Source organism: Perna viridis, chromosome 7 (genome assembly GCF_037379345.1).
Source record: "Perna viridis isolate PV_CMFRI_1.1 ecotype Kerala chromosome 7, ASM3737934v1, whole genome shotgun sequence".
Taxonomy (NCBI): domain Eukaryota; kingdom Metazoa; phylum Mollusca; class Bivalvia; order Mytilida; family Mytilidae; genus Perna; species Perna viridis.
Window position 1 is genome coordinate 30969493 of NC_142451.1, and position 20530 is coordinate 30990022.

Below are 20530 nucleotides of genomic sequence, written 5' to 3' on the forward strand. Positions count from 1 at the left end.
ACTGAACAAAAGTACCATTGCTACCCATTGACACATAATATATTAGACAAGACTGTAAAATGTACACAGGGTATTAAATACAATACAAGCCAATTTGTGGCTACTTGGAGATCATCCTTAAACATTAAAAACAAGCATTTTTTTTTTGCAGCAATATATTTCAAAACCAAAGAAGTACACCTGAAATGGATATCAAATATTTATTTTTTCAAATAGTACATTTATATTTAAACAACAGTTATATGTTATAACATGGCATACACTTGATAACCTATGAAACCAGAGAGAATGAAGAGCTGCGCTTTAAGCGCACGATACGTCTGTTGCCTTTTTAACTTGTCCTTATGCTTTTAATGGATTTCTATGATTAACTAGAAATACCGTGAGCCCTGTCAAATACCCCTCCCCCCACAAAAAAAAAAGTAACACAAAACACACAAAATGCACAAAAAATTTGGCACTATCAAGGTAACCTCAAGTTATCTTGTTCAAAACACACTTTTCTAACACCGTTACCAAGAACCTTCATATTTATTAGTTGAACATCTTTAACAAATGGTCCTTTTTCAACGAATAAAATTTCCTTGATCGTTGCCACCCTATTTTCAAAGAGTAAAACTTCATAACAGAAAAATGTAAAATTTGACAATTATATAAATTGAAAGGGAGCTTACGTCAATAGATATGAATAATTCACCAAAGTTTCATAAAAGTTAGTAAAAGTGTTTTTGAGTAATAGTGCGAAAAATTAAAAAAAATCACCCTTTTTTATGTATAAAAAATCATAATGCAACAACGATGAATCTGAAATTTATGAAAAAAATCGAAAAGGGCTTATGTCAATAGATATGAACAATTCAAGAAAGTTTCATGAAAGTTGCTGTTAAAGTTTCCGAGTTATTGTCGAAAACTTAACCCCCCTTTTTTTTAAGTGCAAAAGTTCTCAATCAGAGTCTGAAAAGTCCCTCCTCCTTTTAGAACTTTTCCTCTGTTCTTCTTTCTTTTTCTAAAAAGAATCAAGATAAAGTTTTTAAAACTTGGAAACAATACAAGTTTCCAAGCATTCAAATTGTCAAATAATGTTCTCTTCTAAATACATGGCAACATTGAACTTTGCATAAACATGTTCCTTAGTCCATCCATAATCCTAATAAGGATGACACTGTTGTCATTTAAAACTGTATTCCTAAATTATTGACAACACATGATGTTGCATAAAAAGATACATACATTTCCAACAAAAGGTATATCTAGGGTCTTTAAAATGAAACATGAATAATGAAAAAAACTCTACAGTAAAAAAATAGTCTAATTTATTCTGTACCTTAACAAAATTGGATCCACCAGGATAGTTGGGGACATTCCTAAGGACCTCCCCAACTTCATACTCGTGCTCTGCATAAAAAAACTGGCTGTTTGCAGCTTTTCTTGATGCTTCTGTAAGTGAAACAACATATTGTACTGTACGCTACACATATGTATGTACAGAATACCCCCACTCATAATATATATGTCACAAGTTTAGTCATGCGGCACACTAGAAGTAGATATTGGACAAACCTGAATAGGAAAGACTTCTTACAAGTCATCATGTTAAAGCCCTATACTAAATATCTAAGTATTCAAACCACAAGAAGTTTCATTTCTATATCATGTATAGTACTTGAGAAAATCACCTTAATACAAACCTTTAACCAAATGGGAATGGATGGACAAGGGTAAATTTATAATTCTAATATGGCATGCTTCTATTTAAGCTCTTTAGATCACAGCCATAGTAAAAAAAAGTAATAAACACGTGACCAACACTTCTTGCAACTATAAGCTGCAACTATTTAAAAAAATTTAAGAAACTAGTTATATTTGAATCCAAAAACATAATGGAAACTCCATTTTATCATTTTTTTTACCAAGGGCTGGGAATTTATGATGTTATATTACCCCTCATTAACACTGTGTTACTACAACCTGGCCATTTATGTCGTTATTTCACCATTGGCTATCTCTATGGGTTAAACATGAATGACCAGCCAGTGGTGAAACACTGATAAGATGGAGCTTCTTTGATTTAGTTCTTAAATATATGCCCATTTCACTATCTTGATCAGGGCATAAAAATTGTGACTTTGTCTCCACATTCAACTCAATTCCTATATTGCTATACATGTAGGTTTGTCAAGATTATTGAAGGAAGAATAAATCGTCTTAAAGTACATCTACATATATAGTGATTTCTTTGTAAGATAAAAAAAAATATCAATACATACTCATGACAACCCTAAACACTTTGGTGTCCAGGAATCTCTCTTTCCCCTTCTGCCCTGTGAGGCTGTGTGAAGACATTAGATTGTTTGTCAATAACTTCCTTATTATTCCCCTCATTGTTTTGGCCAGATTTTTTCCATTCTGTACCTTAGACAGGAGGAGGATATAATTGAATAGAAAATACTATAGCTAAAAAAAGCCGGAAAAAGAAAAGTCGAACATGAGGTTGCAAACTTTGTCTTATCCCCTGCTACTTCACCACTTCAATTAAAAAATGACTGTCCTACAATACAGGAAGTTGAAATTTTAGCTAAAAAACTGATATTGACATATGCCTTATATTTATATTTGAAAGCAACTTAGTCCAGTAGCAGTTGAGAAAAAGTTCTAAAATTGATGGTGAGGTTCCCCTGGTGGGACTAAAAGTTTACATAAATATTGAGTTACCGTATAGCAAAGAAAATATTGATGGACAAACAAAATGAATACTGTTGGGCTAGATAAAAACTAAAACCAAAATTCAAGAAATGCCATGTACATACTAGCTTCATTATGTAGTCCTCCTCTGCAATGAGTCTTGTCTCCAAGACCATAAATTCCTCTTTGGAGTCTACTGGCTTTGGTAACAACTCCTCTAAAGTTTGTTCGACCCCCTGGTCACACAGGTTCATGGCATTTGCCATCGCCATGACAATTTTCTTTGTGGCTAGGACCTCTGTAAGAACTGCAATAAAATCAATAAAATAACCATGAAACAAAAATAGCATTCAGAGTATCACAAGAGGTAGTCCCAAAACTAGATATATTTTTAATTAGTGTTAAATGTTAACAATATTATTAGTTTAAATATTTACCAACAACAAAAACATAACAATTTAAACAGTTTTGCAACATCTTTATAACATTTATGAACATATACAAAATAACATCATCCATAAATATTTGTGCAACCTTTTTCACAAACGATTAAATGGACAAAGGAGCAATCTTAGAAAAAAAGCCCTAAATTACTTCCAATAAGTCAACGTTTCAGGTTACCAACCACAACAAAGTGCAAATACTAATCGTGGAACAGAATACGATCTGCATGGAACGATCCACAGACTGAGGTTGAAGCGGGAAGGGTTTTGGTTAAAAGAACTTTTAATAAACTTTATTCTCTAGAACTAAATAGGTACAGAGAAACAAAAACAGATAATATAATAATACAATATTACACGAATGTCCTGCACAGAGGTAGATTATATAAAACAATGGTGTCCAAAATATATATTATGATAATTATAACAACATCAGCGGTTACCCTGGAGATTATATCTTATTATTAATCACTCGTATAAATTTGCAAAGATTATTAAGATCTGATAAATTTCTGGTGTTCATTAACTCATTTGTTTAAATTAATCTACAAGTGTTAGTTTTAATGAGTTAACTAACCAGGATATACTAGTAAAATATTGGTTATTCCATACATTTGATTTACCACAATCATCTAAGATGGATTTCACATAATTAAGCCACATATAATTATTATTGAAATTCTTATGACAAAGTCTATATAAAATGAAAGGTAGTTTATTTTCCTTCCCCGTAATAAGTTTTGCCCAATATTTGACAACTCTTAATGCAAATATCAAGCGGGTATCTCCCTAGCTCCCCATAAATAATGAAATCTGGCGTCGATTTCTTTGCATTTAGCAGACGTTTATAAAATTTATGGACTCCTTGCCTTACATCCACATAGAATAAATAAATAGCATAAATTTCTTCCACGCTTACAGTTTATGTTTCTAGTTTAATTTTTTTACAAAGTTCAAGATCATCTCAAGGTTATATTTTCGACAACAATTTGTATACGTCACAGGTATTCACTTGATAACACAGTGAGTTGTGTTCACGTTATATATTTACCACCCTACACGCAATATGTTTATGCATATCACTGATGAAGGTCATAAGTTAGCTGGGGAACAAATATTTTGGGAAGGAGGAGGTCTGAGAACTACACTATAACGCTGAAATTATTTTCAAGCTATATACTGTACTAATGTTAAAAATACAACCCAACCTTTTATCAAAGAATCATTTATATGATATTTGCATGGTATATTTTTGAGTAACATTTGCCCAATATTTTAAATGAACATTTTATAAATTGTTACTTACATATATTTTAGTTAAATATTAATTTTAACGTTTATACCAAATGTTATTTACATAATTGTGAAAAATAACTATTCGTTTATATAAATTTGATATCAATTAAATGTTTGTAAAAATGTTCTAGGAAAATATTTTTCATATATCAAAATTGAATGTTAGAAAAATATCAAAATTATGTCAAACAAAAATGTTTTTTTTTAAAGAACGTGATCCAATATATTCTTGAAATGTTAAAAAATATCAAAAAAACGTTTTTCTTAAACATTTGTAAGAAATGATATTCTGATGTATTTTAAAACATTGAACAAACATTCATATGATATTCTTAAACAAATATTATGAGCAAACTTTCTCGTGATGTATTTCAAATGTTTGAAAAATGTCAATAAATGTTATGTGCTACCTGGGTTTCTCTGAAAATGATATAAATGTGTCCATCTAAGAACCTTAATAAGTGACTCTTCGTTATATTCCCGTTTCTACTATTCATGTGTATATGCATGTGAAGAAACAAGAATAATAACAAATGTACCGGTATAAATAGATGACTATATTGGTGTGGTTTTTTGTTCGAATTACAAAATATTATCGTCCCAAGTCAGGGTTTTGAGTCCACCTTCGCTCCCTCAAACTCAAAATCTTGACTTGAGAGGATGACAAAATATATGAATGGTTGAAACACCAGCAGCACCTCTGTATAACAGTTCTCCGAAGAGGTGACCCCCGTGGCTCAGTTTAAACCCACTAATTGCCACATAATTTAGTATTTCGTTTAGAAACTATATCGACCATATGATGTCATATGATAAAAGTTTGAATAAAAGGATACATTTCATTAGTTCTGATATGATAGCTATATTTACGACAGTTCTATTTAGATTAGAGAAAGTGTCTTGCGTTATGGCCTAGTTTATAGACAACACGGTCAGTTGTTTCAAGACAGGGAAGTTCCTGCACTAGTCTGTGTATGTCTACAGGTAGTGCTTGTTAACAGCTGTTTACATACATGAAGTGAAGACTTTGAAAACTTATACAATTTGACCCTGTTAGTCCGTACAATTTCGATTTTGCTAACTTCAAGTTTCGATTTATACAATTTCGGCATGAACTTGTGCAAAGTCTAAATGACTTCGTTTGTTTGCACAGGTTTTAATTCTTTTCATAGGCTCGTTTCACATTAACTTCAAATATAACAACTACATTTTCATTGGATCTTTCCTAACCTACTGAGGGCCTTACTCATGTGCATTCCCTTATGAAACTGAAAAGACGCTATGAAAGAAAATTTGACCAACTCGTTAATATGAAAGAAGCGATCTACATAGCTCTTTTTATTATAATTGTTGGTAAGTAGTGCTGCTTCAACTCTGAAGACTTTTATACTTCTTCCTCTTTTTTTTCTCTGATTTGATGTTTAATTCATAGAGCAACAAAAAAGTAACGAAAAAAGATTAATGTTGGATTCATCTATTTGTCTTTTCCTTTTTCAAGTGATTTGCACGTTTTCTAAACACGTTTACAGCTTTTTCAAACTTTTTGATACTTCAGGAAAGAAACAATTAATTGTTTGTTTCCTGAAGTACCAAAAAGTTTGACAAAGCTGTATATGTGTTTAGCTTCCCTAATGAATTATGATGTAAAGGCATTTCTTACTTGCAGAGGTTAGATACCATATCAAAAGTTGCCCTTATGGATGGGTTGAGTTTGGTCCATTTTGTTACCTTTTCCACAGGTCATCTTTATCATGGTTGGACTCCGCTGTAAGACGTGCTGAAGTCAATTGATAATGTACATGAAATATCTTAACACGAAAAATACTTGATCAAACATTCGTCGCTACTTTCATTAAAAACATATGTGTGTTTACGGTCACCCGACCGATCCTCATTTTATCGCCGCGACCCTACCTTTTTTTATCGGCAATTTTCTGAAATTCCGGAAATTCCTGCCTTTTCCGTCACCGGTACCGGCATTTATCGTATTAAATCAAGAACCTACAATGAATCACACTCCCGAAAAAAAATTAAAAAATCCGACCTTATTTTTTTTCAGCATGTGACAGTAAACACACATTTTTTTGCTAAAATCCCGTTCTTCTATTTTGCTTGCTACAAAGAAAATATTTCGACAGCCAAGCTTAAACGTAGTTGCATACAAACACCAATATAAATTGTGGGTAAACTTTTGAAAACTCGATCAAGGCACAGTGACGATCGTAGCAACCTTATTTTATGGGCAACATAACCAGTTTTTTCCAGTAACCTTTGTTGAAGTCGTTGCAGGTACGGATGCGAAAAATTTGAAAGTAGTGTCCAGCTTTAACAGTTCTAGTTAAATCAGTACCATTCTATGGCGTATTGAAATATTATAACATATTTCAAAATTGATTTGTATCTAATGAGCTTAAATACCAAGTCTTAAAATCACAACACGACAGAAACAAGTGCCTGTGCTTACATGTATGTACATCGGTATGTAGGTTTTAATCATTTGTTCACAAATGTAAATAAGTAACCCAAACTCCACAAAAACTGGGACCATGGACCAGGTGCACCGGTAGGGTAAACGTCCTTTGCTTTTCTAGAAACACCCTATTGAGTAGCTCATAAAATGTGGCATGAAAATATTCACAAAATAATACATTTTCACGTTAGTAGTCGTACTGGTGTGGATAGACCTCAGTGTGCTCATTAATATATCCTCTGTGTGTCAATTGCTTGCCGAAAACGCGTTGTCTATCAGCTTTAAGTCGTTGGTATGTCTCAACCGTAGATGGTACCCAATATCTCGCACACTGAAGCGGTATTAATTTGCTAGAATGAGACCATGGTGCCAGTTTATCGAAAAGTTTTAATAAAGTATAAACTGGTACATGGCATTTCTATGATGTACAACTTGTAGATTTTAATATTATGCATAATGGTGTGGCGCTGTCGTTGTCGTTGTCGTCCATATCCACATCACGTGTTTTTTGTGCGATACCCGGATGTTCATAAAATTTTACAACACAATACAAATTCAAAAAACCATAATTGGTATATTGGTTTGTAGGGTAAGTGCCTTAACCGTTTGAGGAAAGGGGGACTAAAACAAGCATTTGATCAGAACTACATACTTACATTTCGTATATGGATCTCTAACAAAGTGTTGCATACCACTTACTAATAAGTTAGCTTGTGATTGATGTTTGGGATACAAGTATTGCCACACATCGTTTAGGAAAGGAAACAAGAGTTTTATTCGGTTTCATAAAATGGCACAATGTACCATGAGGTTTCATACCACAAAAAGAAGGTTGTGACTAATTTTTGGGTTATAACCATTCCTGGTTAGGAAAAGGATAAAAGGGACCAAAACGTTACTATACAACTTAAATATAACTTAAGTATATGTGTGTGGACTTTCTCCAACTAGACATTGCCCCTAAAGGGACTTACACTCCCAATAGCCTGTTGAACTCAGTACATTTGGGGACCAATGTTGACACACAATTCATATTGGACATAATTTTTATGGGGATAAACTAAGCACATCTGACACTCAGTTTTGCCGCTTTTTCTGAAATACACAACTCCAAACCACAAGCAGTACTCTTTTTTGATTCACAACACAATGACAAAATATGACTAATAATTTACTTCAAATATAAATTTCTGGCAATATGCACATCCCAATATAGTAATGTAACATCTTATTAAGTTTTATAACAATCCTGGATGTTGCTGAGCAGATCGAGTTGCGGACAACACATATGATACCAGTTTTGCTGAAAAACAGCCATCATTAGAACAAATTTTTACATTAATTCCTGAAACTATGCACATTTCAATAAGGCAACCTAATACTCCATTGTGTTTCATTACAACCCTACAAGTCGATATGGAAGAGTTGTGGATAACGCAACAAACCAAGTTTTGCTGGAAAATGCCTAAGTTGAACAGCCGCCATTTCTGTAATTTTAGTCATAACTAACCGATTGCACATCTCCATGAGGTTATGATACACCCCACCAAGTTTCATAACAATGGTACAAGATGCTAAGAAAATAAACAAATAACGGACAGACAGATAGTGTGAAACATAAATAACCCCAAGCTTTATTTGCGGGGGTATAATCATAGAAAGATTCCATATCAAACAAGCCAGACTGGGATTGGTTTTAGAGTTGTTTATCAAGGATTGAGGAGCCAATGAGCAAAAACACATTTCAGGTTTTGGGGCAATAATATGATTAAAAGTGCATGTCGGTTCATATCAAAAAGTCTTTATACACCGTCACTTACTTTGGTATCTCATTTGGAATTCATATCGATGTTATTTTGTGCCTTGCTTTTATAGTGCTGCGGACGTATTAAAAAGTGCTTTAGTTATCGAGTTCAATGGATTAAAGGATATATGGCTATATCACATATCAATGGAAAGATAAATCAATATCGTACTGATCAAAGTGATCAAACGGTACAGTTTTTTGCTATTTTGAAATTAATTAAAGAAGGGGTCAAAGATCAACCAAACTTAATATACTTTAATAGGTAATTTAAGGAAAATCGTGCATTGTAGGTATTATGAAACACGTAACATGTAAAGCTCATATGTTTAGAATTTCAAAAATGTAAAAAAAGAACTTTTTCCGACAATATAATCACCGAACAAAATTGCCTCTAAAAATGGTTGCATTTTGATGCATTTTCAGTGATAAAAAGATAAGGCACAGCAGAATATTACATTTTATATCTAGTCATTCTGTACTGAATAACATGCTTACTCGGAAGTCACGTCAGTGGCTTCGAGTATTGTAAGAATAAGAATGACAAAAAGGGCTTCCGACAGATAACTTTACGGACGGAAATGCTTTCTTCATATTAGTGCGTGATTCTCTTTTAAACTTAAATATTTCACCGATATCCCAAATGAATGATATTTCAAACATTTTAAGTGTTAAATTTCAGCTAAATATTGTCTAACTGGTAAATCGAGACGCCAAACTATTTTTTGCACTTGGCCGCATAGTAATTTCAAAGAAGATAAATAATAGCCAATACATTTTAATTGCAGTTATCTCTTTTTGGGTGGTGTTGGATTTTAACTATACCCCGTGAATGCTATAATGAATATCATTTTATCAAGAAGCGTCACAATCAACATCGTCAGCTGCCTTTTTCAAGTTTAAGGTCTCAAGAACGTAAACAAATGCAATAATCTTATTTTCACGATATTTGTGTACATCTTTGTTTTGTTTTGCTGCAGGTTGCAAGGGAAATATGGGTTCAACACTAAAACATTCTCAAACCTTAGTCCATGCCATGACCGGCACTCTAGCACATTGCTTAAAAAATAAATATCGGGAACCTATCTTGCAGGTTGCACGCCAAGTGACTTCCGAGTTTCAGCACCTTCGGTGCTTTGATTTTTCTTTCGTATTTGATCGATTTCAATTAAAGACAGCGACACGTGACCCTGGTAAAGCCAACCAATCCAAAGCGAGGTAAAAAAAAGTAGTTCTGGCAAAGTTAATAAATATTCATAAATACTAGTAAATAATACATCAAAATCCTTTTGGCGCCCATCCTTTTCAAAGCGTCTGGACCTGGCCTCGTATTTATACCTAACAAAAAACAGGTAGGGAGAGAGGTGGATAGAATCAGGCAATTTAGCCTTCTGTGGCGAAACAAAATGGTTCCTACTCCGGGAGAATACCACAGAAGGTACTTTAATGTGCGAGGAACGTGGCATATTTCCCAACCGTTGCATCACTATGATTTGCGGTCTGATTTTCCGTATTATTGCCTGGCGACCCCAGATTGTAACATGCCAGGAGTACCCCATTCTACCATCCGGAGCACACAACTTAGTTGATCTGTTGGCAAAGTGCCTTAGCCTCCGACCAGGGTTCTGAGCACTATTTGGTCGCCTTTTACGACAAGCTTAGCGCTGCTGCGGGTCTATTAGTTTGACACCTGGACCCACACGGGGCGTTTTTAGAAAGAAACAGGTTCTTGTACTCTTGAATAGTGAAGATCTGGGATTTTTCCACTCGTGTGAGAAATTCTACGTTTCTCCCACTTCCCAAGTACGCTCCAGTCGGGAAAAGAAACTCGTGGAGATATCCCAGGTCTTCACTACGCAGTCGTTTAAGAACCTAATAATCTTTCCGTTGGCATATGATATAGCCGTATACTCTCTAGGCCCATTAAAGTTCTGAAAAATCCGTCTTCTGCACTGCTAGACAAAAGTCGAAAGTAATGCATGTAATACTATTATATAATATTTCAATAAATAGCTTTATCAGCAGAGGACTCGTTGTAAATAAAATATGACCTTGTTGTTCATTAAGACTTGATTTACCTAACTTTAGTTTCCGATTGACAAAATTGTAGCATGAAAAATGTATTAAATCTAAATAACTTCATTTGTTTACACAGATATGATTTCTGTTCCTACATATGTGATCGTTTCACATACACTATATGCCCAGGTCAAACATTCACGGATCACCCCGCTGGATCAGCTACGGATACAATCCGGCATCATACGTTGCGATCATTATTAGTCTGTACCTACTGTGAAAGTTCTATTTTTCGAGGGGTGTCAATTTTCGTGGTTTTCGTGGGTAGACCAAACCACGAAATTTGGTTCCCAACGAAAACGAGATTTCCATTGAGATATGTATACAGAAAAAATCAAAACCACGAATTCAAAAATCCACGAAAATTGGTATCCACAAATTAAAGTATTTTTACAGTATACGTAAAGAAACCGTAGTCATTCGTGATCAATCGTAGTAGTACTTGTATATTCGTGACAAGTTTTGTGCATGCTTAAAAGTTTAGTAAAGCCTTACTTAATCGTATTAGGACAGACTGATCCGTTTTAGTCTGTGATAAAACTGTGTGAACCCGTCTCAATCCGTAAGTTCCAGGTTGTCAATTACTTCTACGTACCGCTCCGTAGCAATAACCTTTTCCATATCGGACCGTACTTATCCGTACTAGTTCCTAGTATAATATCGTTGCACACCACTGTATATCTGCATTAATTGCATACGTCGTGATAAGTACCATTTCGTATTAAACCGATTATTTCCGTGTAAGACCGTGTTAATCCAGTACCAAACCGTGTCGTACCGCAACAATCCGTATCAATGTTGTTGCCAATCAGCCAATTTCTCAAATAATCCTTAGTAGATACGTGAAAACCCGTAAAAGAGCCATTGTGCGTTCGTGAATGTTCCGTGTCGGATTATAAAAAGTGACTTTTCCGGGATCATCCGTTGAATTTTATCCGTAGTAAAACCAGTGCGGTGGTCCGTGAATGTGTGCTCTAGGCATTAAGTACTTCCCTGTCCAAGAATCAGACGAAATTTGTGTATCAGGTGTGGCACGTGAAAAAAGGGGTAATCATTTTATTACATTACCAAGTATTTATGATATTTCATAAGCTCCAGAAATAGCCATCGCAGTGTTTATAAAGTTTGCCTTTTTAAGATATCGATTTAGTTGAAATGAACTATGGAAAGACGGCGGGAAAATTTTCCCACACATTTTTAAGCAATCAAATATTCTCTATGTCACAGATACTTCAAGATGAGTTTAAGTAACTGTTCGGTTGTTTTCTAGATGTATTGAGAGTAATGTGCCCCTGGCTTATTCTTACACAGAATGGTACTTAAGTAATATAACTAAATTTTCATTGGGTCATTTCTGACCTACTACAGGTCTTGCATGTATATTTCCTTGTTTAATTGATAAAGTAATACTACAAAAGGACTGTAAAGATTAAAGGCATTGTATCGAAGTTGGTCAATCCGTTGTTATGAACAAAGCGATTTATTCCATTCTTTTCATTATAATTGTCGGTAAGTTACAAGTAATTTTATGAAATCTTCGTAATAAAAGAGGTTAAGAGACTACATTAGTACTATTTTAATGAACTGAAGAAGATATTTGATATCTAATCATCTTTAATCGGAATAAAATATTAATTAATTCATAATTACGCTCCCGACGGGATTGTAAATGGCTGTATTATCAACTGGGTCCTGCATATTCTAATGGGCAGAAAAAGCATCAATATCCGGTTTGTGAATGTAAAGTCGGGAGCTTAAAACAGTATAATTGCAGCTTCATTTTCGTATACTTGGTAAATGCGAGCGAGGGCCATACCAGTCTAGGAAACATAAACTAGCATCGATGATTCAATTCAAATCGCATCTGAGCTTTTTCTAAGATAGGGGTGATCAAAACGTGGCACCCGAATGTATACGAAACAATCGGAACTAGACCCCCTTTTCCGCTACACTATACACTAAAAAAAAAAATATATCCCCGTGCAGGTCCGGTGTTAAAAGAATAGGCCTGCAGCAGCACTAAGCTTGTCGTAAAAGGCGACTAAATAGTGCTCAGAACCTTAGCCGGAGGCTAGGGCGCTCTGCCCACAGAGCAACTGGGATGTGTGCCCCAGGTGGTGGAATGGGGTACCCCTGGCGTGTTACATGCTGGGGTTGTCAGGCTATAATACGGAAAACCTGACCGCAAACCATAGTGGTGCACCGTGTTGGGAAAGATGCCACGTTCCTCGCACGTTAAAGAACCCTGCTGTGGTATTCGATCGGAGTAGGAACCTTTGCGCTCCGCCACAGGAGGCTAAATTGCCCGACCTTACCCTTCCCCCCTTTTTCCAGTGGCAATCAAAATTTGTCGACCCTATTATCGTTGTGTCCCATCCTTTTTTTTTCATTTCATGTTCATTTTATCATCCACTTTATGTTCATCGTCCGAATATAGCTGAAATATTGCTGCTCGGACGTTAAACCCCAACAAACAAACAAACAAACTAAAAAAAATGACGGGTTTTCTTTTAGTGTAACTAGAAAGGCTGAGGTGTTCCGATTGGTTTACGAAAATAATGCAATCAGTTTATCAATGTCGGTCAATTCGACCCAAGACAATTTGGACCACGACAACCCACAGTTCCTTACCAAAGCTGGACATTTCGGCCCATACATGTACATATTTCAGTCCATGACAGTAGGAGAATGCATAAGGACATGTCAATAAAATATATATATATATATATATATAAACACAGAGTTACTATAATTAAATGTAAACACGTGTATTAGTGCTGCAGAAAGATAAATTAACAGTTCATGTAGTTTTCTTGCAAAACAACCACCGCACTACCTTAACTGTGGATAATTTCAGAATTTTATTTTTAGATTGAAGCTTTTTCTGATTTATTGTTTAATACTTATAGCAAGAAAAGTAGGAAAAAGATTGATAAGTTTGTCTCTATGATGGTCTATATATACCTTGCCCAATTGATTTCCACGTATTGTAAACACGTAACTATACTGCTTATGCAATTTTTTGTTAGTTCATGAAACAAACAAGTGTTGCTTCCACAACGAATTAAGATGTAATAAATTAATCAAATTGTAAAGTTTACTTGCAGAATCGGCTAGATGCCAATTAAAAAATTGCCCGTATGGATGGATGCAGTTTGGTCCATCCTGCTACCTATTCCACAGATCGCCTTTATCATGGTTGGACGCCGCTGTAAGTTGTGCTGGTTATTAAATAGAATAAATGAAACGAATTTTTGATCAAACATTTATCGCATGCTCTTTTTTCATTGAAAAGCATGAAATAAAAGTAAAATTATTGAATTAACAAAGGATGGTTAATTAGCAGACAAAATTAAGCCCACCAAAAAGTAATGTCCCTCATTATATGAGAATTAATCACAGACAACACGAACCCGACTTTTACAACGTTAGAAACTAAAATTCTGTTCTTCCAATATGCTTGGCTGAAATGACTACAAAGCAAAACATATCTCGCCAGCCAACAATGTAGCATGCAAATCCCAATACAAATCGTGGTTAAACTTTAGGAAACTCAATCAGGGCATTGTGACGATCGTAGTACGTCTTGAGTGACAACCTTATTAACTGGGCAACACAACCTTGCCCCAGAAGCTTTGTTGAATACAAAAAATACCAGTTTTATATATTTTAAATTTCGATATGCTGTACACGTGTTTCCTCTTATCAACAGCATTAAAATTAAATATGTAGGAAGATCATAGTCAAAATATTAGTTGTATACAAATACTCATAACCAAAACTATCGAAAGAGGAAGCCAAATCCATCACCGAGAGGTTCTACCATATGCATTGCAAGGAATGAAGCCGTGGTATTTTACGTATTTTAAGCTGTTGCAAAGAGTTTGAAAGAGGGTCCAAATAAAACGGTGGGTTTCAGACCATGATTCGCTCATTTTTGCCTCAAATTTTGCTCGAGTTGAACATAAATTTTCCAAAAGGTGAACATGTGTGTGTGGAGGGTGGTCCAACCCAGAATCCCCCAACTTGGATCTGCCACAACGTTTGTCCTAATCTAGAAAAAAGGAGCTTAGTACGAAATTCCTAGCATGATTAACATTTATTACGAAGGAGCAGCTGTCCGGGACAAACGTACTGTAATTATCGTTCAAAACGGAATGAATGCATTACATGTACAATACGATACAAATTACTATAGCTCAAAGACAAATTATTATACTTACAATGTCTTTTTAAACAGAGTTACTGTCTGGTACACAGTGCACATCTTGCGATGATCGAATCCAACTCAGAGAAAGATTTTATCAACGGAATGCTTCAAAATTTGCCAGGTATTTGAACAAAAATATTTTGTTTACGCACACGAAAATCTACACCCTCAATGAGCAAGACTTCGAAATCGATACCTGGAAACTGCATTGCATTTATTTTTGAAACTCTTTACCTTAATCCTGACGGTTACTCAATTGCTAAAGTTTAAGTACAGAAGAGGTCAGCAATTTAAGAAAAAGACGTTTAAATTTAAAGATAATTGTGGGATTGACAATTAGTTCTTTCATAAGCTCTATTTTTGCAATAGGACTAAGTCTAAGACTATAAAGTCATTCTAAAGCATGTGTATCTTAAATCGTCACTTCCCTTAATTCAGTTCTACTAAAAAAAATTACAAATCTCACAAAAATTTAAATACTTTATCCCCTTGCATTTTGCTTAACAAAAACCTGAGCTTTCATTCTAAAATTGATATTTGAATTATTTTAAGGAGAGTATTGGTTAGATGGTGTAGATGATCAAGCAGAGGGTTTGTGGGAATGGGCTACCACAGGACAGAAGATTGCAAACGACCTCTGGTGGCCAGGGGAGCCAAATTCTATGACGGTCGCAGAAAACTGTATGGAAACGTCAAATGGATATAGGGGTTATTGGAATGATGACGATTGTAGAAAACAGGAGTATTGTATATGTGAAAAACTGCTTTGACATAATTGTCCTAATTTTTCATCTATACATATTGGTGTGATATTCAGAATAATGACTAATAACACTAAAGCTGTTAATAGCGAATTTAATAATCCTAATATCCGATTAAAAAAAACAAATAACAGTTTTAATTTTACTTAGAAAGATTTTCTTTTTGGGTCTCTACTCAGGCACTAGACCTATACCTGAAATTTCGTAAGGTTATGAATCTACTGTGCAGCATGTCATGTGTTTTACGAGCTATGCATACACCATAAAAGTTGCAGTAAAATTATAGCCAGTTTAAAGCTTACAAACATATCATTTATACTGCACCGATTCCTCATTTTTTAAAGATAAGAGAGAGAATAAAAGTGTCCAAGCTACTACAATATTTTTTAGTAGGGCTGCATATGAAACAAACAACTGCAAAAATTTTTTTTCGTGAAAGTCAAGATGGCAGATATATGGCCGCCATCTTCTTTTATGGAATTTTCCTAGGTAAATGCAAATTTTCAGGTCCAATATATGCAAAATTAAAAAAAATGTTTTTTTTTAGAAAGTCTTTAAAGTGGTTAAAGGCCGTGAGATCTTTAATTTTGAAACGAATGAAGGTTTTAAGTAGGTCAATGAGTGCCAAGGCTACATCAGTTTTCAAAGACCCCGATGTAGCAAAAACATTGTCTACTATACATGACAAATATGTTGTCTTACCAGCAGACAAAGCCCAAAACAACATTGTTTTTGTCTGCAAAACGTTTTATATCCAATGTTTAATATCAGAGGTAGACATAGAAAATAATAGCAGTGATAGGACCTACACTGCTACCACTCTCTCCAAAGAAGAGATTGTGGAAAACCATAAATCTGTGCTATTGTCTTTTGGTCTCTCTACCAAGGACGATGATTGTGATTACCGTCTATGTACTGGATTCCTAAACTTCACAAGAATCCATACAAACAACGTTTCATAGCTGGATCTGCAAAATGTACCACCAAATCTCTTTCAAAAATTTTAACTTCTATACTCACAACTGTCAAAGAGGGTCTACAGTCCTACCACAACACTTGTTACTCCCGTAGTGGTATTAATTCAATGTGGATCCTGAAAAATTCGAAAGATCTTTTGGAGACAATCAGTTCAAGACTATTATCTGAATATAATAGCATTAAAACCTATGATTTTTCAACACTGTATACTTCTATTCCCCATACTCAGTTAAAATCCCGACTAAAAACATTATACATCGTTGTTTTTCCAACAAAAAAATGGTACACCTAGATACAAATATATAGATCTTGGTAGAGATTCCTCATACTTTGTAAGAAATAATTCCAAATCATCTTCCAAATATACAGAGGAAGATTTTTACAAAATGCTAGAATTTTTAATCGACAACATATTTGTCCAGTGTGGTGGACGTGTTTTTCAACAAACGGTCGGCATTCCAATGGGAACAAATTGTGCTCCTTCACTTGCTGACCTATTCCTTTACTCTTATGAGGCTGACTTTATAGCTGATCTGATCAGAAAGAAAGAATATCGTTTAGCTAGATCCTTCAATCTCAGTTTCCGCTATACAGATGACGTATTATCTTTAAACAATCCTAATTTCGGGGATTTGATACATCGCATCTACCCAAAAGAACTTCACATAAAGGATACTACAGACACTGTGAAGTCAGCCTCATATCTTGACCTACACTTAGAAATCGATGGTAAAGGAAAACTATTGACCAAACTTTACGACAAACGTGATGACTTTTCATTCAGAATTGTTAACTTTCCTTTCATCTGTGGCAACATCCCTTCGGCTCCTGCGTATGGAGTGTTCATATCACAACTAATACGTTATGCCAGAGCTTGTCGAAACTACGCAGACTTTTTGTATCGCGCTAGAACTCTAACAAATAGGTTTCTGGAACAGGGTTACGTTGCTACAAGATTGAAGTCATTACTACAGAAGTTTTATGGTCGTCATTATGAACTCGTGGATCGTTATGGTGTATCCATCAGCACCATGAAAACTGATGTATTCAACGGGTCATAGTTTTCCTTTCCTCGGTTGTCTACCCCGGACTTGACTTTTTATGAGCAACACGGCGGGTGTTTCTAGAAAAGCAGAGGACGCTTACCCTACCGGTGCACCTGGTCCATGCTCCCAGTTTTTAGTGGAGTCCGAGTTGCTCATTTACTTTGTATGTATGATTTTAGTTACTTTATGTTCTTGGTTGTGTATGTCTGTTTTCCATGTCTGGTCTTTGTCCCTGGATTACATTCTTTTGATTACCGCTATACCCTTGGTTCCCTTGATTACTCTTTAATATGTGTGCAATAAGCTAAATTAACTTAATAAAGTATATTTAGCTCTATCTGAAATAACAAGCATATTGTTATAATCAGTGCCTAAAAACAAATGTTTTAAAGTTTGGTAATTTGCCAAAATTCAGATATTCCTTGTATTCCCTGCTTCTTATTGCCGAAGTAACGCTTTTAAATTTTTGACGTGCCCAGGACGTTCAGTTTTTGACATCTTGTTTTGGTGGTTTAATCATGCCGTAAATGACTTGTGAATTTGGATCATATAATGGCTTATATCATACACATTTTTTGGGGTCTTAGGACATGTAAGAAGTCTGGACCTAAAATTTAGAAGAGGAGCTATGTTTCCTCAAGCTTTGTATTATATCTGCACATTCGATAGCTTATTCTGGATATACCCTGTGGCGTTTGTTTACAATCATACCCAGTATCATTTATTGATTTGTTATAAAAAAAAATCTGATATATTGTAGTTATCATTGATAACAACTGTAAACATTTAAGTGTGTCCATGAAAAAAAATGGGTGTCAAATGACCAATTTTATGCAAATTGTGGTTGCGTTGTTCGAGAACTTTAAAACTATTTTCTTAGCCAGCTTTAGTTGATTTAATAATTGTTATATTCGACATACATATGGTATTTATAAACATTACATTGGAACAAAAATATTTGTGGGATGAGATTTACCTTATGCCACCCATATCATAACTACCTGGTTTCTACATGGACAGCCTCTTTAGAGATTAAGACTTATGTTCCACGGGAAAAGTTTCTAGGGTGATGATACTTTAAGCTGTAAGTCTTTATAAATGAATATTTAAGTCATGAGGAATTCCTAAGTACCGGAAGATCCCGAAAATTTACAGCTTCGTAACTTCCCCAGTTTGATAAAATTTAAAATTGGTGTGGTTGATTTTCACCCAATCTCTGTACACTATTGTCGACTTCCGTTTTCCGTGAGAGGTCAGAAACGCAATCGGAACTACTCGATCATCTTCGCCACACTAAATAACCTCAGATGCAGAAAAGATAATTTCTTGTTGAAAAGTTTGCCGGAATTATAGTCATACGCGAATCAAAGTAGTTCTATCCACCAGGTGGCGCTAAAAAAATTAGGTAGATATCACTAGAAATAAAGAGCAACAACTCTTCCAAGAAAAAAGTAATGGTAAAAAAATCAACCAGTTTAACTATAATTTTAGAACCGGATCAGTCAAATTCCGGACAGATCCAGGTTACAGACCACCAATTACATCATCAAAAAGTCCTACGCCAAGGTACAAAGTAGTCCCTTTAGCATGCCATTATAAAGAAAAGTTGTCAATATTTTTAAATGAATGAACTTTTTTCATAAAAGGAGTTTTATTCTGATAATTTTTAGCCCGAAGTATGCTGCCTCGAACTTAAAAAAAATAATTTTGTCTAGAAGATGGTCTAAATAAAGAATTTTTTGGATTCCCCAGGCTATTTTTAGGGTAGATGAGTTCCGATTGTTCCGTGCTGCACTGCAAGGTAGTAAACCCCTCGTGAAATTTTGAGTGAGACAGCACTACATGTGTATGTTTCATGTGGTATATGGTTTTGGCTAGGTTAAACTTATAGTAAACTACTGAGGATCCCATGAAAATAAGCAAATTAGCATAGAGAGTAATGGGAATCTGAATTAGTAGTTTGTTGCCTCCAATTACCTAGTGGCTCCGAGGTTTTTCTTTTGTGTAACTAGATAGACTGAGGTGCCATCGATTGGTCAGAAACGATCAAATTTAGGTGGTCGGTTTGGTGATATTATGAGCACTTGATATTTTTCGTCCTTTTTATTATATTTATTGGTAAGTTATTCGTAATTTTATCAAATGTTATGTAAACATAAATCCAACACAATTGTGTATTCTGCACATCCAAACTCGTAACAAAGTAATAATAAGACGCCTTAATTGATAGCTTTTTTCAATTACTAGCTGGAGCTAATTGTTATGGTTGCGTTATGTGCATGAACACAAGTAAAAATAAGAAACGTCGTCATTATTCAAGATGGCTGGTAAAACTTAAGATTGATTGGCAGTATTGGCCACAGCTTTATTATTATCATTATTGAAATCAAATTAGATAATATACACAGATAATAGATTTGTTCAACTTTAACTAACACATATACAGATAACTATACTATTATACTGAAATAAATGTCAACTCTAGATAGATAATCAACTCATTTTTTGGTTACCTCATCGCTATGGCAACCTACAGATGCTAACTAGATAAAGATAGATATATATGATCCTGGGATACAGCGATCTATGAACTTTACTGATGGATCCTGGGATACAGCGATCCATAAAATGTACTTGATCAATAAAACTAAAGATGAACTGTAACTATAACTTATCACTCGCAGGGAAGTTGCCATATTGATCCAGCACAAAAATCTAATGTTAAGTATGGTGGATCAACCGCCACTAAAGGGGGGGGGGG

The 20530-nt window shown here is 34.8% G+C and overlaps 2 protein-coding genes across 2 annotated transcripts; one reads left to right on the top strand and one right to left on the bottom strand.

The window, feature by feature from the left end:
- Positions 1–1186: 1186 nt before the first annotated feature.
- Positions 1187–6165, bottom strand: LOC148612264 (uncharacterized). Its single transcript, XM_088595369.1, has 4 exons — positions 6150–6165; positions 2808–2989; positions 2268–2448; positions 1187–1437 (listed from the first exon to the last, which is right to left on the bottom strand). The coding sequence occupies exons 1-4, from the start codon at positions 6163–6165 to the stop codon at positions 1187–1189; spliced, it is 630 nt and encodes a 209-aa protein (XP_088451495.1).
- Positions 6166–12191: 6026 nt separating this feature from the next.
- On the top strand, positions 12192–15886 carry LOC148612265 (perlucin-like). Its single transcript, XM_088593529.1, has 4 exons — positions 12192–12283; positions 13882–13985; positions 15015–15105; positions 15537–15886. The coding sequence occupies exons 1-4, from the start codon at positions 12241–12243 to the stop codon at positions 15752–15754; spliced, it is 456 nt and encodes a 151-aa protein (XP_088449655.1). The 5' UTR covers positions 12192–12240; the 3' UTR covers positions 15755–15886.
- Positions 15887–20530: the final 4644 nt, after the last annotated feature.